General features: G+C 35.6%; 1 protein-coding gene across 4 annotated transcripts in view; it reads left to right on the top strand.

Annotated features, from left to right (window-relative positions):
- The window catches only part of ATP11B (ATPase phospholipid transporting 11B (putative)), an 87277-nt gene that overhangs the window by 13446 nt on the left and 47989 nt on the right, over positions 1-25842 (top strand). For 2 of the 4 annotated variants that reach the window (XM_006084873.3, XM_023750644.1), the window contains 8 exons: positions 3252-3359; positions 3541-3669; positions 4199-4302; positions 12195-12242; positions 14099-14163; positions 16872-16953; positions 23945-24095; positions 25242-25439. In XM_006084873.3, coding sequence (XP_006084935.1) covers positions 3252-3359; positions 3541-3669; positions 4199-4302; positions 12195-12242; positions 14099-14163; positions 16872-16953; positions 23945-24095; positions 25242-25439 — 885 coding nt within the window. Of the gene's footprint in view, positions 1-3251; positions 3360-3540; positions 3670-4198; positions 4303-12194; positions 12243-14098; positions 14164-16871; positions 16954-23944; positions 24096-25241; positions 25440-25842 lie in introns of those variants that run through there. The other 2 variants (XM_023750642.1, XM_023750643.1) reach the window with 2 other exon arrangements.

The raw sequence follows: 25842 nt of genomic DNA, 5'->3' as shown, positions 1-25842 counted from the left end.
TATATATTTGGCCTAATATAGCCTGGGTTTATTTGGAATGTGATGCCATTAACCAAATTGAAAAATGCTGATAAAAATCTGCAAAATAGGAATGTGATGCCATTAACCAAGTTAAAAAAATCTGCAAAATAGAAGTTAAATATATTTGTTATTATTGACATCCTGTCTCCTTATAGAATGGGTTAAATAAAAACACGTAATATAAAAAGCAGAAAGATTATACCTCAAACCTGTGTTATAGTGGTTGACGTAGTTAATTCCTAAATTTACATGAGAGCTTCTTGACAACTAAAGCAAAAGCAGAAATATGAAAGGTCATAATTTCAAAGAGAAAATTTGATATAAGGATTTTTTCCCTTTACAACGTCAGGATTCAGAGTTTTCTCTTTTCTAACAACTATTCCTACATTGTGTTCATTTAATAACACACAACATGCTAGAATATACTGTTCAGGTTTATCTGCCCATTCCTATAGATCAGTAGAATAAATTTTAGAAAAATTGTACAAATGCAAGTTGCCATGTCCAGTCTTTCCTTTTTCTCTCCTTTTAGTCTGCCTTTGTCCTTTGTCCTTTTATCAAAATAAGAAAAGCTATATTATCAGTTTTTATACTCTGAGTAAAGATGTTAGTTTTCTTGTTTTTTTTAACTTCTCCCAACCATATTTGCATATTACAGGCTTTTTTAGTTATGTAATGCAAGGTGTAGTGCTGTGGTAAACATCATAGTCTTTGCCTTCTGTGAGCATAAAACCTATGAAGTAGGAAAGATAAAACCAAACACAAAAGCAGTTATAGTTCAGTAAGGTAGTGGTCAGACCCAGTGAGCTGTAGATGTTCAGAGAAAGGATGGAACACTGTCTGGATAATCAAGGAGGGTTTCATGGAAGAAACATTTTTAGAGATGAGACTTGGAATAAGGGTAAAATGACAATTGGTGAAAAAGGTAAAGTAGCAACAAACAACTTACGGAAATTCCCAAATGTAAGAAAAGGCAAGACCTTTTTTGTGAAATGACATGACTGACTAATGTTTGACACTATGTAGGAAAGTACTAAAAAGTAATACTGGAAATGTAGCTTGGTAAATTAAACAGGCTGGAAGATTCTTTGGTCTAAACATCGGAGAGTTATTGAGGGGGCTTTGAACAGGATAGCGAATTAAAACAATGTTTTAGAAAGATTAATCTGGCAGTAATATGTAGGATGGATTAAAATTTGTGAACTTGTGTTATAAATGATAATGTTTTTTATTATTAATGTCATCTGGCTATAAAAGGAACTATGTTTTTTGACAGTTTCAGAAAAAAACGTTTTGACCCTCCATTAAATTTCTTTAAAATTGGCATACCACATCTTCAGTGGGGCCAGCATAATTTTTTTTTAGAGAGAGAAAGAAACATCGATTTGTTGTTCCACTTATTTATGCATTCATTGGTTGATTCTTGTATGTGCCCTGACCAGGTATCAAACCGGCAGCCTTGGCATATCGGGATGATGCTCTAACCAACTGAATTATCTGGCTAGGGCTGCATCATTTAAATATTTTAAGAATGGTTTCCCAAAAGGTTTCTCCCTGAAAAAAAGATCTTGAAGTAATTTTTAATATTTGCTTTATATGTTATAGTGTTCTAATATTTTTAGGTAATAGATGCACATGTTTTAAAAAAATAGAAAGTAGAAAATCTCATATAATAAAAGTCATTTATACTCCTACCCCCCTCCCCCGCCCCCCGTCTCCTGGTTCTCCTCCCCTGAGGGAGCCATTATTTGTACATTAGTCCAGATATTGATACAGAGTGTTTTCAAAGGTAAGCATTTTTTCCCCACAAATGTTAACATAGAACACAACACATTCTGTTCTTTTATCACTTAATGCTATCAGATACCATTTTGTTATCTTGTGTTATACCTCTAAGTTCTTGAATTTTCTTTGAAATAACACAAGACGTCCACTTAGTCTTTGTGAAATGCTTATGTCTGTTTCCCTTTTTAATGATGATCCACATACCCTACCATATTTTTTGGAAGTACAAATAATAATTCTATTGGTCTAGTGTTTAAGAAAGTAAAATAATTCAACATCAGTTTTAAAATGTGTTCTTTTTTTCTATTTATTGTCTGTAATAATGCTGTATGCATTTTTATATATATACTAGAGGCCCGATGCATGAAATTCATGCAAGAGTAGGCCTTCCTTACCCTGGCTGCCGGCACCAGCTTCCCTATGGCACCCGGGACCCAGGCTTCCCTCGCAGCCCTGGCTTCTTCCGGAAGGTGTAGCATATTATGCTTTTATTATTATAGACATATTTAGAGAGAAGAAGGAGGGAGAGAGAAACATTGCAAACCTCTTGCACTCGCCCTGTCTAGGGTTCTGACTAGAAATCGAACCTGCCACCATTTGGTATATGGGGACGATGCTCCAACCGACTGAGCCACATCAGACTAGCTGCATAAATTTATATTTTATGTTTAAAATATCATTTGTATGTAGAAGCAATAGAACTTATTGATTGACTAGGTGTTAAGGAAAGGTAGGAATAAAAAAGTGACTCCCCAGATTTCTAGTATGAGCAGCTTAGTAGATGGTGATGTCATTTGTCAAGATGGGTATCATTGAAAATGCAACAGATTTAGAAGATAACATCATTAGTTTAGTTTTGAAATGTTCAATATATTAGATATCAAATGGAGATATTAAGAATACAGTTGGATATTCAAGTTTAGAGTCTAAAAGAAAGATGTGAGCTGGAGATACAAATTTCAGAAATTTTTGAAGACCACAGGTACACAAGAAATCTTGTAGCGAGAAAGTGAAGGCTGAAAAAAGGGCCCATAAAGATGACAGAAGAGGCTTTCATAAGGAAATTGAGAAAGATTAATGGAGAGATACTGTGAAAATAAGAAAAATGTATGTAATGAAACCAAGTTTTTATGAGTATATGCATTAAAATAGCCTAATATAATTCTGGTGAATGAAATGTTTGGGGGCGATTTTTATGTTTCTTTTTCTCATTTGATAAAAATATCTTCTAATTAGGTGAAGAGATTAGCCAAAGAACATATATTCATAGCCCATGGACACAGACAATAGTGTGGTGAAGGCCAGGGGAGTTGGGGGGGAGGGGCTGGGTAGAGATGGGCAAAGGAGAGGATAGGGGACATCTGTAATAGTGTCATAAATAAAAAAAAAATGTATCTCCTAATTATACTAAAAAGGACACATTTTTATTCTTTTGACTTGTACAGGGGTATGAAGATTGGTTACGGCATAACTCAGATAATGAAGTAAATGGAGCTCCTGTTTATGTTGTTCGAAGTGGTGGCCTTGTAAAAACGAGATCAAAAAACATCCGGGTATGCCTTTAGTAAATAATGTATATCAATTATATTTTGATGTCACAAACTTTAATCTGATTAATTTTATTAAAAGCCTGCTTTTCTACATTAAAATACTGTGATAGACTACTTGTTTAGAACCCAATTAGTCCTTGCCTTTTAAAATTGGTATGTTCACTCTCCCCAAAATTCTTCATAGGTGGGTGATATTGTTCGAATAGCCAAAGATGAAATTTTCCCTGCAGATTTGGTGCTTCTGTCCTCAGATCGACCCGATGGTTCTTGTCACATTACAACTGCTAGTTTGGATGGAGAAACTAACCTAAAGGTTTGTATGTGTATAAAATGCCTTTGGATTATAGTGATATTTTCCTTTGGTTAAGGTAATAAAATTTGACCTGATAAAGGTGAAATATTTTTAAATTACTGAAAATTTTAAGAATCACTAAGTTTTTTAAAAGAAATAATGTTATATATTTATTTCAAGGGTAGCCTCACATAGTTTAGTCAAGTTAAAGAAAAATGGGAAGTGTTTTTAGGAAAAATAAAATATTTTAATATTTTGGTGTTTTTTTTAGATAAGGGAGGTTTGAAATAGATGAGGATATAAAGTACAGCATAGGGAATATATATGTATATATGGTGCCAGATGGTTGCTAGATTTATCAGAGGGGATCACTTAGTAAGTTATATAAATGTCTAATCACAGTTGTACACCTGATTATATTATAATCTATATAATATTGTATGTCTACTGTAACTGAAAAATAAATTATTTTTTCAAAAAGAAATAGATGATTTGTAGGGTCCCATTTAGATCTTGAAACTGCAGTTTAATCCTTGTGTTTTTTTTTCAGACTCATGTGGCAGTTCCAGAAACAGCAAAATTACAAACAGTTGCTAATTTGGACACTCTTGTAGCTGTGATAGAATGTCAGCAACCAGAAGCAGACTTGTATAGGTATGGTGTGATAGTCAACCTACTCATTTTAAGTCCTGTTTACAGATCTCATTTTTACCATCATAAACATACAATGAGATCTTTAGCTAATTAAAGACATTATTGAAGAGGAGGTAGTGGAGAGATACATTTAAGGGAAAAAAGGCTAAAGCAGAATTTGCCAGAATTCTAATCCAAAGTATTAATTCAAAAACAGTGCTCTTTTATTCAGACATTTCTTTCCATTACTATATAAACTGGCTTTATCACTATAATAGGAAATTTTATAACAATAATAGTAGTTATAAGAGAAGTAAGATTAATATTATTTTTTTGATCCTCACCTGAGGTTATTTTTCCATTGATTTTTTAGAGAGAGTAGAAAAGAGAGGGAATGACAGAGAAATATCGATGTGAGAGAAACACATTGATTGGTTGCCTCCTGCACAAGCCCCAACCAGGGCCCAGGGATAGGGAGGACCCTGCAACTGACGTATGTGCCCTTGACTAGAATCAAACCTAGAACCCTTTGGTCTGCAGGCCAGTGCTCTATTCACCGAGCCAAACTGGCTAGGGCGAAGTAAGATTATTTCGTTAGAAGAAAAGAACTCTGTGTATACATGTACTCTATGAAGGCAAGGGCTCTGTCTTTGTGTTCACTTGGAACGAATTCCTTTTAATGTTGTGAATTACTAAATACAGTGTAAGTCATCTTCCAGTGATAGACTAATTATTGTGGGCTGTGAAATAGGAACAACTTTTTATTATTAAAGTGATATACTAAACTCATTTTTACTCAGTAACTGATGATTGAATATAAATTATAACCACCTTGTAAAATTCACCCTCAGCTTCTTGTCATATAATATGTCTCCCTCTATTGGTTGAAATGTTCATATCTTATTAGTCATTTGCTTTTCCAGAATAATCTCTTACATAATTTGTTTTGGGTACATATATTATTTATAATGGAGTTTTCTATGTGATGTTATAAAATTTTGTGGTTTCATTATAGTCAAATGAAGTATAGAACTTTCTAATTAGCTAAGAATTTGCTGTCCTATGCTTTAAGAGTTTAAACTATGAGATTTAACTGTGAAGAATTTAGTACTTAAGATTTCTATATTGCTATTATTTCCTTGTCTCAAAAAATGGTGAGTTGTAAAAAAATTTTATGAAACGGAGCATTAAGCAGGCATAAGATTAATATGAGATCAAGTATCACTAATGTGATGGTGGGTAGTTTTTATATTATCTTGGAAAATGTGGAAAAAGTTAAAACTTTTTAATAGGAAATAATTCACTATTAAATATAAGATGTTCCTCTATTTTATCTTTCTTTTTTCCGTACTGACAGTATATATTTTGTTTTAAATATAAATGTAACTACTACAGAACACTTTTGTAATAGAAAGATGACTCACATTTATTGCTGTTTGTATTCATTCAGCAAGTTATTGTTGAGCACCTATCTATTCATTATGCTGAGTGGGAAATAAGATGAATCAGCATGGTTTCTATCCTTGAGGAACTCATAGCTGTAAAGACATTATATATATAAAACTATATTTTTCCACTTTTCTGTATGCTACATATAAAGGGAATATTGAAAGCATTTTAAGTGTCCAAGAAGGAGAATGCTTAGATGGGTACATGGTATAGATATATAAGAGGGAAATATGTAGATTATAAAAATATTTTCAAAGAACTTAATGACATAAGAACATACTGAAATATAATGTTAAATAAGATACAGAGTTGTAGCCCTAACTGGTTTGGCTCAGTGGATAGAGCGTCGGCCTGCGGACTGAAGGGTCCCAGGTTCAATTCCAGTCAAGGGCATGTACCTTGGTTGTGGGCATATTCACAGTAGGGGGCGTGCAGGAGGCAGCTGATCGATGTTTCTAACTCTCTATCCCTCTCCCTTCCTCTCTGTAAAAAATCAATACAATATATTTTTTTAAAAATATACAGAGTTGTAGCTCTCATAATCGCAATTATATATTATTTTTTTTAAATTAAATCTTTATTGTTCAGATTATTACATTTGTTCCTCTTTTTTCCCCCATAACTCCCCTCCACCCAGTTCCCACCCCACCCTCCGCCCTCACTCCCCACCCACTGTCCTCATCCATAGGTGCACGATTTTTGTCCAGTCTCTTCCCGCATCACCCAAACCCCTTTCCCCCCCAAGAATAGTCAGTCCATTCCCTTTCTATGTCCCTGATTCTATTATAATCACCAGTTCATTCTGTTCATCAGATTATTTATTCACTTGATTTTTAGATTCACTTGTTGATAGATGTGTATTTGTTGTTCATAATTTGTATCTTTACCTTTTTCTTCTTCTTCCTCTTCTTAAAGGATACCTTTCAGCATTTCATATAATACTGGTTTGGTGGTGATGAACTCCTTTAGCTTTTTCTTATCTGTGAAGCTCTTTATCTGACCTTCAATTCTGAATGATAGCTTTGCTGGATAAAGTAATCTTGGTTGTAGGTTCTTGGTATTCATCACTTTGAATATTTCTTGCCACTCCCTTCTGGCCTGCAAAGTTTCTGTTGAGAAATCAGCTGACAGTCTTATGGGTACTCCCTTGTAGGTAACTGACTGTCTTTCTCTTGCTGCTTTTAAGATTCTCTCTTTGTCTTTTGCTCTTGGCATTTTAATTATGATGTGTCTTGGTGTGGTACTCTTTGGATTCCTTTTGTTTGGGGTTCTCTGTGCTTCCTGGACTTGTAAGTCTATTTCTTTCACCAGGTAGGGGAAGTTTTCTGTCATTATTTCTTCAAATAGGTTTTCAATATCTTGCTCTCTCTCTTCTTCTGGCACCCCGATAATTCGGATGTTGGTACACTTGAAGCTGTCCCAGAGGCTCCTTACACTATCTTCGTATTTTTGGATTCTTTTTTCATTTTGCTTTTCTGGTTGGGTGTTTTTTGCTTCTTCGTATTTCAAATCTTTGACTTGATTCTTGCGATCCTCTGGTCTGCTGTTGGGAGTCTGTATAATATTCTTTATTTCAGTCAGTGTATGCTTAATTTCTAGTTGGTCCTTTATCACAACATCGAGGGTCTCACTAGATTTCTTGAGGGTGTCATTAAGTTTATCGGTGGTTTCTAGAAAATTCTTGAAAAACCTTAAAAGTGTGGTTTTGAACTTTATATCCAGTAGTTTGCTTTCCTCCATTTCTGTCATTTGTGTCCTGTTTCTTTGTCTCGGCATTTTTTATGCTTCGCTGTGTCGATAGAGTGGCTTTCTGTGCTAAGTGTCCTATAGGGCCCAGTGGCTCAGGCTCCCCAATTACCTGAGGTAGACACTCTTGGTGCACCCCCTTGTGGGCTTTGTGCACAGTCTTGTTGTAGTTAAGCCTTGATTGTTGTAGGTAACACTGGGAGGATTTGTCCTCCAGGCCAATTGGCTGTGAGAATCAGCTGTATCTACGGTGGGAGAACTTCTGTGCTGAAGACACCCTTATGGGGCAAGACTTGCTTCAGTGGGGCTTTGGTGCTCACTGAGTCTGCCCCCTGAGTGTGTCCCTTATGGATCTGAGTTGTAATTGGACGGTCCCACTCTGACCACTGGGTACACTGGCTCTTGGATCTAAGGAGGTGCTAATCTAGCCTCTGCCTGAGGCTACCCAGCAGAAGCCAGCTGTAGAGCAATGCAAGTTGCCCTGGGGCCTTGGGGCAGCTGCAGTTTGTTAAGTAATTTTCAGATTACAAAGGGCCGGGCCTTTCATATGCAAAAGCCTCCGCGCACAGCTTGGGCGGGGTGGGGTCCCAGGGGATCAACAGGGCGGGCAGAGAGAGCAGTATGGCTGCTCTCAGTCCTGCCCTCAGAGGCCCCAGCAATTGCTGCGAGCGCCTCCGAGAGAAAGCTGCCCTCGAGTTCCGACCGATGCCAGACAGTCCTGTTTCTCCCGTATGAGTCTGGTCCCCAGAAACTCGCCCGGAACTGGAGCTCAGAGCCTGAGACTCCCTCCCGATTGAAAAAGACAATCATGTCCTCAGCCGCCAGCCCTCCGCATGCAACTCCGCACCTTTGTATTTTACTTCCGCACCGCACCTCCTCTGAGTCTTGGTATGCTTTTCTCTTTCCTTCTAGTTGTAGAATTTCCACTCAGCCAGCCTTCCTGTGGTTCTGGATGATGGCCGTTATGTCTTTTAGTTCTATTTTTGAAGTGGTTGTGCGAGGCAGCAATCTCCGGTGTTTACCTATGCCGCCATCTTGGTTTCTCCTAGAAATTTTTTGATATTTCTTGGTGGTAAGATTTCAGCTGCTTTTTATTTATTTTTGTTCTCCATATTTTCTAATATTTCTTGAAAGAATGTGGAATGCTTTCGTAATTTAAAAAAGTTTTCCATTTTACTGTACAGTATTCTTTTTTAAAATTAAGTCTTTATTGTTGCAAGTATTACATATGTCACCCTTTTTCCCCCATTGACTCATCTGTACAGTATTCTTAATGATCATTTCTAATGGCTGCATAATAGTCTAAGTGCATATACTATTACCTAACCATTACCTAATTTTTCAATACTTAACTCTTCCTCTGTTTTGCTATTACAAACATTGTTTGGCGCCTTGTTATAAATAAGTTCATCAATTCAAAATCCAGTGACTAGATAGTTCATCGCTTCTCCATTTTTAATACAATTAGTTCACTTGGCTCCCAGGATACTCCCCTCTCTTGGTTTTTCTCCTACTTCAGTAGTCTCTCCTTTCAGTCTCTTTGCTGAGTTCTCCTCTTCTCCCTGACTTCTTGATGTTAGAGTGCCCCAGTACTGTCCTTGGTTCTCTTCCCTTTCCTACCTATACTTTTCACTATCTACACTCACGCCTTTGGTGATTGCATCCAAGGTAATGGCTTTAAAAATAATCTACATGCTAACTCACAGATTTATATCTCCATTCAAGATGTCTTTTCCTAAATTCCAGACTGTTATATCCAAGTTCATGTTCTACAGTTCTACTTAGACATTTAGTAGAAATCTCAAATTAATCATGTTGAGAACTGAGCTGATTTTCCCTCCAAAACTTTTTATGCCAACAGTCTTTCCTTACCTTAGTTGATGACAGTCTCTCCTTCCAATTCTTCAGGCCAATATCCCTGGAGTCAATATCCCCTCTCTACTAACCTCTCCTCACCTCCTTCCCACATCTCATCTCAACCCATCAGAACATCTTATTTCTTCACCTGCAAAATATATCCAAAATGTGACCATCTTTTATTCATTTCACTGCTACTAATTTGTTCTTAGCCAGCATAACCTCCTACCTGGCTTACTGCTATTCTTACCAGTTTTCCCCTTTCTTTCTCTTGCAGTCTGTTCTCACAAAAGCAGCCGAGTGATCCTTAATTTTTTTGACTCTGACTTAGAACTTCCACGTCTAGGAATTTTTTTCTAACAAAATAATGAAATTCTACTACTCGTAGGAACTTAGCTTAATGAAAATGTGAAAAGATATGTATACAGGATGTTCAGGGCTGCATTGTTTAGACCAGTGATTTTTAACCGGTATGCTGCAAGAATTTTTATTTTATTTTACTTATTTTTTAAATTTCTATTTTTTTCTAATAAACATGTTTTAAAACTTATTTACTTATTTCTTTTTTTCTAATAAACATATTTTTAAACTTATTTATTAATTTTTAAAATCTCGCCCGAGGATATTTTTCCATTGATTTTTAGAGAGAGTGGAAGGGAGGGGGAGAGACAAAGAGAGAGAAACATTGATGTAAAAGAGACACATCGATAGGGATTGGTTGCCTCCTGCATGTGCCCCCACCAGGGTCCTGCAACCAAGGTGTCTTCCCTTGACCAGAATTGAACCCAGGATCCTTCAGCCCACAGGCTGATGTTCTATCCACTGAGTCAAGGCTAGGGCACTGCAAGAATTTTTAAAACATGCAACACCTGACTATTTAGTCAGAGGCACTGACCTCTTTTCCCTTAGATTGTCAAATTAAAAAATAACAACAGCCAACACAACTGTAGCCGTCTGTGTGAATGGATAAAAATTATACCTTTTTATTTTTTGGTCAGATCGGCAAAAAAATGTACTTTTTGGTATGCTACAGAATTTTAGTAATTAGCTTATGTGTACTATGAGATGCAATAGGTTGAAAATGACTGGTTTAGACTACCCATAAGTTGGAAAAAACATAAACTTTCATTAGTAGTAAATTATTTAAATAAATTACACAGTAACCCCCAAAACACAATATTATGTGTGGCCATTAAAAATAATGATGTAGATCTATGTTTTTGACAGGACATGTTAAGTGGGGGAGGGTATTACCAACAGTATTTAAGGTATGGTCCCATTTTTGTTTTTAAGATACATATTTATCTATATGTGTATGGAAAAAAGCCTGGAAAACATATCCCAAAATAATAGCAGTGTTTGTATCTGAGTGGTGGGATTACCTGTAATGGTATTTCCTTTTTGATATCCTTTTTATATTATCTGAATCATTTTATGAAATGTGTGTGTTTGTGTGTATATCTATATATATAAAAGCCTAAGTGACCATTACAACCGGTCGCTATGACACACATTGACCACCAGATGGCAGACACTCAACGCAGCCAACCTTTTGCAGCCGGCCAACCTCCCATGGCCCCTCCCCCTGGCTGGCCGGCCCGATCGCCAGCCAGGGGGAGGGACCCCACCCGTGCACGAATTTGTGCACCAGACCTCTAGTAGTCTTTATAATCAGAAAAGAGAATGGTAAAGCTATTTTTGCTTTGAAACAAAACAGTGTGGCTTTGGAGAAAGGGCTAAGGAAAGTTCAAGATGAGTTAATCCAGCATGGAACTAGCATGAACCAACAAGAAGTGCCTTACCATTAAAGATAACAGGACAGATAAAATGAAGGAATACAGGAATTCTCTTGTTGGAATTTAGCCCAGGAAAATCAAAAGAGTGGTCTGCATCATCTCTGAAAGATGCCCAGGGAGACAACAGCTGAATTAGTTCTTTAAATCTAAATTCAAAGTTAAAGTTGGAAACAAGGCTACATAAAATCCATTAAGTGGAGATTAAAAAAGAAAAAGAAAAAACAGCAGTGCATTTCCCTGATACAGACAGTTGAATGAAGCAGAAGTAAGAGATTAGCAAGAAACAATGAAGCCAAAGGGATAAACCATCTGTGACCTGGAAACAGGAGGAATAATAGGGGACATTGGGAAGGGAATGCTTAATATTGCCTTGCCTAGTTAAATGATTAACATGAAGCTCTGTCTAGAATTTGCTTCAACTCAAAATTTACTTCTCACTGTAGTAGAAAATAATTGTTCATTTGAATTGACTGTGCTATGGAGCTGTTTAAGTAGTGGAATTTGGAACTGAAAGGGCAGGTTATGAAAATTCATTGATAACAAGCCACCTATTCTAGAAGCTTTGGAGTTCACTGATAGGTTTTTGCTTACTACTCTATTCCCACCACTTAATTCACACATAGTAGTTGCTCAATGAATATCTGTTGGATGAATGAATGAATGAATGAATGAATAAGTAAATGAGTGATAGGAAGCTTATTTAATAAACTGTGATGAAATATTTGAGCATTCATTGTTGGCTAAATAATGTATACTTATGTAGCAAACAAATATAAATTCTCATGATGATAAAACTAATAATGGTAATAATATATAACATTTATATCACCATTTTTAAAACATTTTTACATTCATTACTTCATTCATAGCTGGAGTGGGATGGCAAGAATTGTTAATATTGATTTTTATAATTTCTAACATAATTATTGGACCATTCATAAAAAGAAAAGGTTGGTTTGTTTCATGTATAAGAATAGTGCCAAAAGTACCTAAAGTTTTCCACCTATTGATGTCATAAGTAACATATATTTGGGTTTTTTTGTAACATGATGAATTCTTTGATAGATTCATGGGACGAATGATAATAACTCAACAAATGGAAGAAATTGTAAGGTAAGAACAAAATCACATTATTTGGGGGAGGGACTAAAATCAAGTTAAAGAAATATTAGATAAGTAAGCTTCATATAATGTAAAAGGGTTCACTTGAAAGCACTTAGCACTTTATCTTTTAGTTATCTATAGCAGCAACAAGTGAGGGTGAAGCAATTTCATGAAGTAATATCAAAATAATTTAGCAAAATTATTTATATACTTATATTTTTTTCTAATATCAGGTAGTAACATAAAAGGAAACATAAACATTCTTATTCAAATCCTTACCCACCACTTAAAGTCTAGAATACAAGAAATGTTTTCTATAATGTTTAACAAGTATAAGTGTTACAGACTTCTTCATTTCAAAATCATTTAACACAAACTAGAGTACTTAGTGGCCAATCCAGAACCTCTTATTTACTCTTATGGTTTTTTGTTTGGTTGATTGTTTTGTTTTCCCTCTATATTAAGGTTAATTTCTGGCTGCTGCATGAAAGGACTTAAGCTCATTTCAAAGATTTGCTAATAGGATGAGATTACATTGTTACTCATGACCATAAAGCCAAATTTAAAATAAATCTTGGAATCGTCCCTTGAACTTCTAAATCAAATTAGCATTTCACCTTTTTTCTGGAGACATATTCAGTTAAACTGGCTGCTTGAAATAAGTCACTGACATAAAGAGTTGAGCATTTCTTAAAATGAAATCCTCAAGTCAAGCCACCAAAACTATCATGCATCAGCACTGATTCACATTTTTAATAAACATTAACACAGGAGCATGTTCAATGAACTCTTTAGCCATGGTCTTTGCTGAAGCAACCAGAGTTTGCTGATGAACTGCCTTTTAATTCAAAGCTTTCTATCATTATATCCCAATTGTATATGCCAGTGTGAGTTCAAAGTTTTTCTATTCATTGTTAAAACCAGTACCACGTGAAAAGGAGCTGTTTTATGGCTTCTGGTTAATAGATTTTGGAATATCCATGTAGTGTGCTCCAAATATGATTCAATATTAAAACCATACTTGTAAACCATGTCCCAAACACCTGGTCCTCCTTGGTTCATTGATTTTTTAGAGTGTTTGGGTTTGTAGACATCTTGGTTCCAATTCTGTTTGATTTGGATGACTGTGTATGTATATTTCAGAAAAGCATAAGGAATCTCAACAAAATTAAGACTTTTTAACTTATCCATAACAGAGTCTATCATTTTGCTATCAATAAAAAAATTCAATTTCCTTTCTAGTTATTCCTTCCCATTTTATATCTCCTTTATGGAGAGAAATTCAAACAGCAAGAAGACCTGAGCTCCAAGAAGTTTGCAATGCAAGTAGTAAAGTTGTAGTGTCAATCTTGCCTACAAAAGTACTAACTCACTTACTACATGCTGTTTTATAATCCAAAGTAATTTTAATTGTGCAGAGCTCATGCATTTACACACAAATCATGCTACAATTCTTATTTACGTTGCATTTTAATTCTCTATTTTCTTTGAAAACTTTATTAATTTTGCTCAAAATTTTCATCCTCTATTAAACATTTAAAAATCATTGCTTAATCTTTTATTTTGTTGTGTTTTATGTTTAAAATTTTTGTAACTGGTCTGGTGGATTTATGAGTTTATTTACCAGCATAATCTTATTTCTGAGCCACTGATCTTAAAGTAACTGAAATGCTAAAGCAGTTGTTTTTGCTATAGTAACTAACATGATTGACCTAAATAGTAGCTAAGATTTTGGTTCTATATAAAAGCAGTGTTGTAACTATAACTCAAGTACTTTCTGCTAAAGATGCTGTTTTAGAATTTAATTAAATGTTTAATATATTTAATGCTTTTGTTTTTTTGTGTGTGTGTGTTTTTTCCCCTAGACCTCTGGGGCCAGAGAGTCTCTTGCTTCGTGGAGCCAGATTAAAAAACACAAAAGAAATTTTTGGTTTGTATATGTTGAAAGTTTTTAATTATAGATTCATGTTGATACTTTGTGAAGTACTTCTAAAAGCACAGCATTTGTGTTCTTTTGGTTGGGTAACTTGTTACTTAGTTACATGTTGCCTGTGATAATTTTCTTACAAAGATTGTGTTAATATAATTTTGGTTGTAGTTTTTGTTATTAATCTCTATTTTTGAGTAATAGACTAGCACCTTATTCTTATATTTTCTTTGTTGATACTTGTGAAACTGAGTGCTAAGAAGATAATTCTGGCACTTCTTTCTATTCATGGTGGATGACAACCAATATAATCTGGCATTATGGTATAGTAAACCACCTGGGTAATCCTATTGTGATTATTCTTAGATTGGATGAATAAAACTGCTGACTCATTCATTCATTCAACAAATTCTTATTAATTGACTATATACCAGGTACTCTTGAAACGTATACTGACTGGATCAAAAGAATGAATAATGTTCTTGCATTGGAGGTTTATTAATTAATCAATTAATTAACTTATGCTCTGAGTCAATTTTAGGCAAATTGTGAAATCATTGATAATCTTTAGCTGTCAACTAGTTCTTCCCTCTTCAGAAATGGCCCTTCATATACTAGCCAGCTTGTTATTTACTGAATGTTTACAGCTTTGGGGGTCTGTCCTCTTCCTCATTCTCTTCTTTCATCTGTCTTATCTCTCAGTATTAGGCTCTCTGATAAAGAAGTCCATATACTTTTTTTAAAAATAGAAAGTAACAAATGTTGGTAAGGATGTGGAGAAATTGGAACCCTCATACATTGCTGGTAGGAGTGTAAATGTTGCAATTGCTGTGGAAAACAGTGTGGCAATTTCTTAATAAGTTAAATTCAGGATTACCATGTGACCCAACAGTTCTAATCCTAGATATATACCCCAAAGAATTGAAAATAGATCTTCAAACAAAAACTTCTACAAGAATGTTCATAATAGCACTATTTACAATCATCATAGAGTAGAAACTGTCCACATGTTCATCAACTAATGAATATATAAACAAAATGTAGGATATCCACATAATGGAAAATTATTTACTATTAAACAAATGAAAACATTATGCTGAGTGAAAGAAGCTGGACACAAATGTCACATATTGTAGGATCCCATTTACTTGAAGTACCTGGAATAGGCAAATTCATAGAGACAGAAAGTAGATTAATGGGCTGGGTAGTGGAGGGGAATGGGAATGATGCTTAATAGGCACAGGGTTTTCTTTGGGGTTGATGAAAATGTTCTCAAGCTAAATAGTGAGGATAGTAGCACAACATTGTGAATATACTAAGTGCCACTGAATTGTACATTTTTAAATGATTAAAATGATAAATTGTATGTTATGTATATTTTACCACAATCTAAGAAGAGAAAACTATAATAAATGTTCTGATGGCAAAAGCCAAAGAAAACCTCCAAAGCTTTAGACCTTCTCATGTAATGCTGTATTTTAAAACATCTCTCTAGCATTAAAACCTTTCACGCTCTTAAAAGATGTGTATTTGAATGCCTTTAGGATGGGTCTGCTATTGTTTGCCTCAGTACCACTTCTCTCTATTGTATAATTCTGGCTGATTTCTATAATTTTGGTGCCATTTGAGTTATAAGTTCTGCCTTTATGGAATAATTTTAATGGTGAAAATTCCAGGACAAATCTTTAGGAAGAGGGCATGATGAATCCTACACTGCTTCTCAAATCTCACTATTTAGGCATGGGTGTAAACATTTATTGATTATCTGTTTCTAGGCATTTTGCTAACTTGTCATACAAACTGCACAACAATTTTATGAGGTACCAGAGGCCTGGTGCACGAATTTGAGCACAGGTGGGGTCCGGCCGGCCCTGCCCCTGATCGGGAGGGGGCAGGGCGATCAGGGGTGGTTGTCCAGCCGGCCCCCACCCCCTGGTCGAACTCCCAGTCAAACTCCTGGTCGAGGGGACAATTTGTATATTGGCCTTCTATTATATAGGATATTTTTCCACTCTAAAGGTGGAGAAATTAAGATTCAGAGATTAAATAACTTCTTCAAGGATGTAGAACTAGTAAGTGGCAGAGCTAGCATTCAAACCAAGGTCTAATTCCAACAAAGTATTTTATAAGGCTGGTTTTACCATTCACCCCCAGTTTTAATCCCATTATTACTGTCATTCTCGCTAATTTCAGAGTCATTCACATGGGCATGAATTTTTTAAATAGCCCATTCCTTGTGTTTATTTACCCTGATAGATTTTCATATTATCGCTCCAGTGCTTATGAAATTATGTCTAGGGGTCCAGATTCTGGCATTCAGGGGTTTTCAAACTCTGATCATAATCTATTGTTCCATCCGAACAGAAAGTGCTTTTTCATTTCTGTCTTTGTTAACACTGTTTGCTCTATCTATAGTGTTTTCCCAAATCCTTTTTCTCTATCAATTTCAACTGAAATAGTATCTCATTCTTATATCTCAGTTATAACTCAGAAACAGAACCTCCATGCCTTCCTCATCCAGCAGGTTGAGTAATTAGAGTTCCCTAAAATGAGTATCAGAAAGCCTTTATAAAATGCAAAGAAAGGAAAGTCAGATTGTAACAGCTGTCAGACAATGCATATTCCTAGATACTTTCATGCTGGTGAGTACATTTTTCTTGTGAAACATACTAGGGCATTATTTTAAAGTACTATTTTGTTTTGTTTTGCAGGTGTTGCTGTATATACCGGAATGGAAACAAAGATGGCGTTAAATTACAAGAGCAAGTCACAAAAGCGATCCGCAGTAGAAAAGTAAGAAAACTTTTCATTTATTTGCATATAAATATGACTGTGGGTGTGTATATAATTCATTATGTATAATTTTTTGTGTATAAAAGTATATTTGACCCCTATATAATGTCAAATCAACACAGGATGATATCCTTGAGGATAGGGATGGTTTCTTATATTTTTGTAGACATGTAGCATTTTGCACAATGTTTGGCATATAGTAGATGCCAAATTATGACTTTAAAATAAATATTACTTGGTAATAATGGAAACACTTGATCAGACTAACCCTCCTGCAGATAACAGTGGTAAAATCTGGACAAAATATTTAAAAAAAACAACAATAATTTTAAAGCTCTGGAGAGTGGCCCAAAAAAAGACAGAAACTGGCAAAGAATGTACTCTTGAAAGACAGTATCAACAAGGAGAAAAATTTAAGAATGTAGCTTTTTTCCTGAGGGCACTGTCAAATTCATGGACTGCAAAGGGCATCCGAGAGCCCAAGTCTTTACAGGATATAGGTGTGAGGACAGGGAAGAGCATCTAAAAAGGGGAAAATCTTATATAGGAGGGAGTCACAGAAGGATATGAGCTCTAAACCTGCACATAAATTATTTACCTATTCTTGGCTGACTATTAGAACTATACATGTGCAGGGGAGACCCCAGTGGGCTTGACAGTGAAACAGTAACGGTATGTACCAGCAAGCTGAAAGATCTGAGCAGAGAATTTTGCTGTTGCCTGTTGCAGCAGAGATAATGTTTGGTGTTTGAACCTAGCCAAGTTAACTTCCTGCTAAAATTAAAAACCACACTCTTTGAGGAACCTAAAAGGATACACTATGCAATCAAAAATAAGCAGACATTAAGAAAATGTAACTTGTACTCAGTAGAAAAAGCGCTCAATTTGAAACTGCCTCCATAATGATTTTGCAATTAGCAAAGACTTTACAGTATATATTATAAATAGTTTCCAAAGTCTAAAGGACATGTCAATGAACATAAGAGAAATCTCAGCAGAGAAATGGAAACTATGAAAAAAAAGAACTCAGTGGAAATTCTTGAGTTGAAAAACATAATGACTGAAATGTAAATGTTATTAGAAGGGCTCAACACCAGGTTGAAGAAAGCAGAAATTGTCAGTGAACTTCAAAAAACAACAGAAATTATTCAATCTGTAGAACAGAGAAATATGAACAGTTTTAGAGCCATTTGGGACAGTATTAAGTTGTCTAGCATAAGTATAATCTCCCTGAAAAAGAAGAGAAAAGGGACAGAATAAAAATATTTGAAAAAATAATAATTGAAAATTTCTAAAATTTCACACCCCCCACCCCCAAAAAACAACAACAGAAAGGCAAAAGCCTAGGTTAGAGGGAAATTTCTAGCAATGAAAGTTTATTTAAGAGAAGAAAAGAAGCTTAAAATCAGTCATCTAAATTTTTACCTTAAGAAGGTAGATAAAGAGGAGCTATTAGACCAATCTGAGAAGAGAAGAAATATCAAAGATGTGAGCTGAAATCAATAGAATAGAAAACAAATAATAGACAAAATTAGCAAAGCCAAAAGTTGGTTCTTTAAGAAAATTAATAAAATTGATAAATGTCTACCTACATTGAGGGATGGGGGTGGGGGGGTGAGTTGTAGGAGAGAAATACTGGAAAATTACCAATATTAGGGATGAAAGAGAGGCTGTCACTATAGATCTTACCTACTGTGGTCACTGTATCCACAGACAAATATAAACAACTTTAACGGCTCTAAATTTTCCTTAATGAAATGGCAAATTCTTTGAAAACACAACTTCCAGAAATTGACACAGGATAAAATAGAAAATCTAAACCACCTTGTATCTATCAAAGACATATCATTTATTGTAAAAAATATCTCCACACAAAAAGATAGTGAGTCTTTCAATATATGGTGCTGGAACATTTTGACATCTATTTTTCAAAAACTGACCCTTTCCTCCCACCATATATAAAACTAACTCCAAATGTAAAACTTAAAACATAAGAGCTAAATCTATAAAACATGGGAGAAAATATTTGTGACCTTGGATTAAGGAAAGATTTCTTAGATAGGAAATATACCAAAGAAAGTGAACGAAAAACAAAGCCCCAAATTGATAATTAAATTTCATAAAAATTAAAAACTTCTGCATTTCAAAAGATACTGTTAGAAAAATGAAAAAAGTCATGCCATAGACTAGGAGAAAATATTTGCAAAGCTCATCTGTATATATAAAAGGCTAAGTGTCCAGCCGACCGGCCGGTAGATATAACGCGCACTGACCACCAGGGGAAGATGCTCAACGCAGGAGCTGCTGAGCTGCAGTGACTTGACAGCGACAGTTCTTGGGTGACGCACCCCAGAACCAGAGAGGAGGAGGGAGCCCTATTCCGGGGTGCATCACCCGAGAACTGCCCTCTCGCAACCCGGGACCCCTCAGGGGATGTCGGAGAGCCGGTTTTGGCCCAATCCCCGCAGCCCAGGCTGAGGGGCCCCACCTGCCAGAGGGCCCCACTCACTCCGTAGACGCCCTTTGAGCTGGCACCACCCCAGGTCAGCCAGCCGAGGAGGGACCACGGGAGGTTGGCTCCAGGGCATGTCCAGCCAGTCTTGCCCAGTCCCGCCCCGCCCCACCCCGCCCCACCAGCCACCTTCTAATTAATTTTCTTTCAATGTGCACAAATCCATGCACCAGGGCACTAGTATCTTATAAAGGACTCATATCCAGAATATCAGTCTTATTATTTTCAACATGTTCCTAGAAGCCTTATTTAATGCCATAAGACAAATAAATAAAAGACATAAATGTTAGAAAGTAAGAAGAAAATTGTTCCTGTTAGAAGACCTGATTTTTTACATAGTTGTAAACATTCAACAAAAACACTGTTGGGCCCTGACTGGTTTGGCTCAGTGGATGGAGCGTCGCCTGTGGACTGAAGGGTCCCAGGTTCGATTCCAGTCAAGGGCATGTACCTTGGTTGCGGGCACATCCCCAGTAGGAGGTGTGCAGGAGGCAGCTGATCGATGTTTCTCTCTTATCGATGTTTCTGGCTCTCTATCCCTCTCCCTTCCTCTCTGTAAAAAAATTAATAAAATATATTTTTAAAAAAACAAACAAAAAAACACTGTTGGAACTAATAAGTGAGTATAGCAAGGTCTCAGGGTCAAATTTTTTTAAAAATTATTTTATATCTATACTAGAGGCCCAGTGCACAAAATTCATGCACTTGGGGGGTGGGTGTGTCCCTCAGCCCAGCCTGCACTTTCTTGCAGTCCAGGAGCCCTCAGGATGTCCAACTGACGGCTCCCCGTGGGGAGCAGGCCTAAGTCGTCAGTTGGACATCCTTAGCATTGCCGCAAAGGCAGGAGAGGCTCCCACCACCTCCACTATGCTTGCCAGCTGTGAGCCCGGCTTCTGGCTGAGCAGCGCTCCACCTGTGGGAGCGCACTGACCACCAGGGGACAGCGCCTGCATTGAGCGTCTGCCCCCTGGTGGTCAGTGCGCATCATAGGGACTGGTTGTTCCACCATTGGGTCTATTTGCATATTAGCCTTTTATTAGATAGGATAATAGAAAACAGTAGGAAAATTAATTTTTTTAAAAGTTGTAATATAAAGTAGTGTCAAAAGCATAAATTATTTAGAAATAAATGTTTTTAGAACTTGTGCAAGATCTTTATAAGAAAAATGTAAAACATAGTGAGAGATATTAAAGAATACCAAAATGAGAAATCACATTAATAGTTTAGCAGGCTCAGTAATCTTAAGCGGTCAGTTGATGTGTAGATTTTTTTAGTGCTAATTAATATTCTGAAAGCCTTTTTGTAGTAGTTGACAGGGTAATTCTAAACAATATTGAAATGCAATAGCAAAAATGTAAATGCAGAGTGTATAGTGAAAATTTCTTAAGAAAAGAAGGCTGGAGGATTTACATTATTTGACTTTATTTTTTAATTAAACTTAATAAGATTTCATTTAAAGGATCATAAGGATAGATCAGTGAGGTAGTAAGATTATATCAATTTCAAGTGTACATTTCTCTCATACATGATCTGTTTGTTGCATTGTGTACCTGCCACCCAAAGTCAAATCATCTTTTGTCACCATATATTTGTCCCCCCCTTATCCTTTACTATACCCCCTTCCCCCTGGTAACCACCGTACTGTTGTTTGTGTCTATGAGTTTCAGTTTTATATCCCATATGAGTGAGATCATATGGTTCTTAGCTTTTTCTGAGTGACTTATTTCACTTAGCATGATATTCTCAAGGTTCATTCATTTTGCAAATGGCAGTATCTCATCTTTTCTTATGGCTGAGTAATATTCCATTGTATATATGTACACCATCTTCTTTGTCCAATCATCTATTTCTGAAGGACATTTTGGTTGTGTCTTGGCCACTGTGAATAATACTGCAATGAAAAGACGGGATGCATATATTTTGTGAATACATGTTTTCAAATTTTTTGGGTAGGTACCCAGAAGAAGGATTGCTGAGTCATATGGTAACTCTGTTCTTAATTTTTTGAGGAACTGCCACAATGTTTTCTCTAGCTGCTGTACAGTTTGCATTCCCACCAGTAGTGAACGATGGTTCTTTTTTCTCCACAATCTCTCCATTCAACACTTGTTTTTACTTACCTTGATGACAATAGCCATTCTAAAAAGAAAAAATTGATAAACTTCCATGAATTTTAAAAGTTTTGCTCATCAGACTGTTCATTTAAGAAAAGGAGCAAGCATATTGTTTTGGAAGACAGTATTCTCAAAACATCTATATTATAAAAGGCCCGTGGCCCTAACACCGTAATGACCAAAGACTGGCGCGGGTGGGCGGGGCTGCATGATTTCGAGTGCTGGGCTTCTAGTATATGTGATAAAGGAATATATAATAATACATAGAAAGCTCCTATAAATCCATTAAAAAAAAAGAAAAACAGCCCAATGAAAAAAATGGGTAAAAGACTGGAACAGATACTTCACAAAGAAAATACGCAAATGGCCAATAAGCACATAAAAATTGTTCATTAATATTTAGTTATGAGAGAGATACAAACTAAAACTACAAAGTGATACCAGAACACACTGGAAATGCTGAAAATTAAAAAGACTAAAAGTTCCAAGTTTTAGCAAGGATATGAAGCAACTGGATCTCTTCTAAATAATCTATGGATCAAAGAGGAAATCTCAAAGAACATTTTTAAAAATATCTAGAAATTAGTGAAAATACAGTGTGTTAAATTTTGTAGGATGCAACTAAAACAAAACAGAAGTAGTAGGTTATAAATAGGAAATTTATTATAGGAATTGGCTCACCTGGGTTATCAGTTTAAGACTTTATATGACTTAAATTTGTGTTACATACCATCAACAGACTGACAATAAGAGTCCTTGAATTCTGACAGAATTGAAAATAAATACTTTACAAAGTATTTATTAGAAATAAATACTTCACAAAGTATTTGCGTAGGCCATGCGACCCAACAACCTGCCTTCTGAAGCTGGAGAACTAGGAAAGTCAATGGTGTCATTCAGTCTGAGTCAAAGGCCAGAGAACCACGGGGCAGTGGGTATTACCTGGAGTCCATATCCCTGAGAACCATGAGCTCTGATAGCCCAGCTAAAAGAGAGAGAATTCACCCTACCTTCACCTTTTTTGATCCATTTGGGCCCTCAATGGATTAGACGATGCCTGCCTACCTTGGTGAGGGCATATCTCTTTAAGTCTACTGAATCAAATACTAATCTCTTCCAGAAACACCATCACAGACACACTCATAAATGGTGTTTTACCAGCAATATGGGCCTCTCTTAGTTAGCCCAGTTAAGTTGGCACATAAAATTAACTGTCACAGCACTAAAAATATTAGAAAAGAAACACCAATAATAGAAACTGAAATTAAAAACTATACTATTTGCAATCATTCTCAAAAATGAAATACCTAGATGTACATCTAACAAAATACATATAGGATCTGAATGCTGAAAATTAGAAAATGCTGATAAAATAAACAAAGACCTAATATTATTCTTGTCTAGTGAAATATTGTAATATTAAGCTAGTCCAGTGAAAAGAAGAGGGATCTAAAGTCAATTCCTGACTTGTGTGAATTTGGGAAATTTACAGAATGATTTTTGGGCTTTGGTCCTCATAGAGTTTTTATAAAGATTAGACAAATTAGTGGATGTGTTAGTTATGTTTACACTTAAAATTACCTAAGTACTGAAAATATAAAATAATCCTAAAATAATTACTTAGACCAAAATAGCTGGCCAAAGCTAACATGTAGTATTAGTGTTTTGAACAGTAACATAACTATAAATAGGCTTATAATCTTACTAGAGGCCCAATGCACGAAAATTCATGCAAGAGTAGGCCTTCCTTCCCCCTGGCTGCCGGCACCGGCTTCCCTCTGGCACCTGGGACCCGTGCTGCTTCCTTCAGGCTGCCCGTAGGCACCTGGGACCCAGGCTGGCTTCCCTCCGGCCCCGGCTTCGTCAGGAAGGACGTCCAGAATGACGTCCAGAAGAGGTCCGATCTAACTAGCATATTACCCTTTTATAATATTACCCTTTTATTATTATAGATATAGATGTGTTGGTTATTTTATTGCTGGTATAGATTCTGTTGAATGGTCATTTCTTAAAAACAAAGACTGTGTCCTTTAAATCAGTGAGGTCACCAACCTTTCGGACCTCACGGACCACCAGTGGTCCACGGACCACCGGTTGGTGACCACTGCTTTAAATAGCTACCATAATGTCATATATTTTAATATCTTATTTAATATCAGTATTATACAGGAATACCCTACTTCAGTGGCATAGCAGTAACACATTTTAACATGCATTCTGTGAAAGGTACTGAAAATACGTTCCTGTGATTATCTGCTTTGTGGTCTCTTGAGATCCAAATTTGTATTCCAGTATTTATATTTTAATCTAAAGTGAATAGTAGCACATAATTGATACGTTTTATATTCTCTTTTTCTCATTTCAGGTCAATGAATACATTTTTGATCATTTATCTAATAATCCTTATTTCTGAAGCCATCATCAGTACTATCTTGAAATACACATGGCAAACTGAAGAAAAATGGGATGAACCTTGGTATAACCAAAAAACAGAACATCAGAGAAATAGTAGTAAGGTATTTTATTCTGTTCTTGACTCTGCTGCTGTAAAGGAAACTTCTGATAGGAGTGACCATTCTGACCTTCCTAAAACCATTACTATTGAAGGATGACAAAAGGACATTGCACACCTGAAACCAATACAAAATATTGAAATTAAACTGTAATTGAAATAAAAGAATCACAGTAGATGAAAAAATAAAAACAAATGACATTGCAAATGAAGGGTAGCCAGCCTGTATGTATTGGTATACTATTTACACTTTAGGACATGAACAGTTACATTTTCTATGTCGTTATTTGAATAGTTACAAGAGATCACAAAAATTTAAGTCATCTGTATTGGCATCCACTTGAATACTACAAATTCAGTTTTTTATTTCTGTATGTTATAAGTGAAATAAAGAGTAAGTTGATTTATTTTCAATTCTGTCAGAATAATTCAAGGAATCTTATTGTCAGTCGATTGATAGAATGAAGTTAAGAACACAGTTTATGTCATATAAAGTTTTAAACTGATTAAATATGGACTACAATTTGGGTAAATAATTGTTCTCCAAATTTCACTTTAGATAAAAATACAAATACTGGAATACAAATTTGGATCTTAAGAGACCACAAAGCAGATAATCTCAGGAACATATTTTCAGGACCTTTCACAGAATGCATGTTAAATGTGGTACTACTATGCCATTGAAGTAGGCTATTTCTGTGTAACCTGTAATTTAAGAGTTTTAAATTCTAGCAGTTCCAGGCTAGCAATTTCATAATTTTTAAAAATTACACTCAATTTTTAGTTATCTGTAATTTTGAAGAGTAAAAGTAGAATGGTAAGCATATTCCAGAGGTTATAATTAAAATTTTGCTAAAAGCAGTTTTAGACACACCAGGTTTTTGGTGGCTTCTGAAAAGTAACAAATTAAATAATTTGAATGTAACCGATTTTTTCTTTTACTTTGTTTGAGAGTCTAATGAGCAATAAAACTACCAAGGAAATGTGTTAAAAAGACAACTCAATAAATGAATTTTAATCCATGAGATTATTCTGCTTCAAAATATAGTTAATGGTCTTGTTTGGACATGAAACTTTCTGATAACTTTCTGCAGTAATACTGAACATAGTTTTATATTTTCACGTATCAAATAATCATTTTTCCCTCTAGATTCTGAGATTTATTTCAGACTTCCTTGCTTTTTTGGTACTCTACAATTTCATCATTCCAATTTCATTATATGTGACAGTCGAAATGCAGAAATTTCTTGGATCATTTTTTATTGGTTGGGATCTTGATCTCTATCATGAAGAATCAGGTCAGAAAGCTCAAGTCAATACTTCTGATCTGAATGAAGAGCTTGGACAGGTAATGACCCTTTTAATTTGTTTTCCTGACTTGTTATTTTAATCAAAACAATACATGTGCAAAGACTAATAAAACAGAAAACATTAGAAGGCTTTTACCAAAAACAGCCCTACTTTGCTCCACATCTAATTTTGTTTTCCATTTTTCAATTTTAAAGCTGTTATTTGTTTGACTGGTGATGTATTTTATATCATCATATTTGTTTAATACTTCATTCTCATTCTTCCTAGTCTAAAAGTTTTTTATTAACTTGAATAAATAAAGGCAGTGTGGCTCAGTGGTTGAGTGTCGGCCTATGAACCAGGAGGTCACAGTTCAATTCCCGGTCAGGGCATACTAGTATGCTCAGGTTGCAGGAAGCAGCCTATTAATGATTCTCTGTCATCATTGATGTTCCCTTTCC

Source organism: Myotis lucifugus, unplaced genomic scaffold (assembly GCF_000147115.1).
Source record: "Myotis lucifugus unplaced genomic scaffold, Myoluc2.0 scaffold_14, whole genome shotgun sequence".
NCBI lineage: Eukaryota > Metazoa > Chordata > Mammalia > Chiroptera > Vespertilionidae > Myotis > Myotis lucifugus.
Note: the sequence above shows the minus strand (reverse complement) of the source record. Positions and strands in the feature narration are given on the sequence as shown.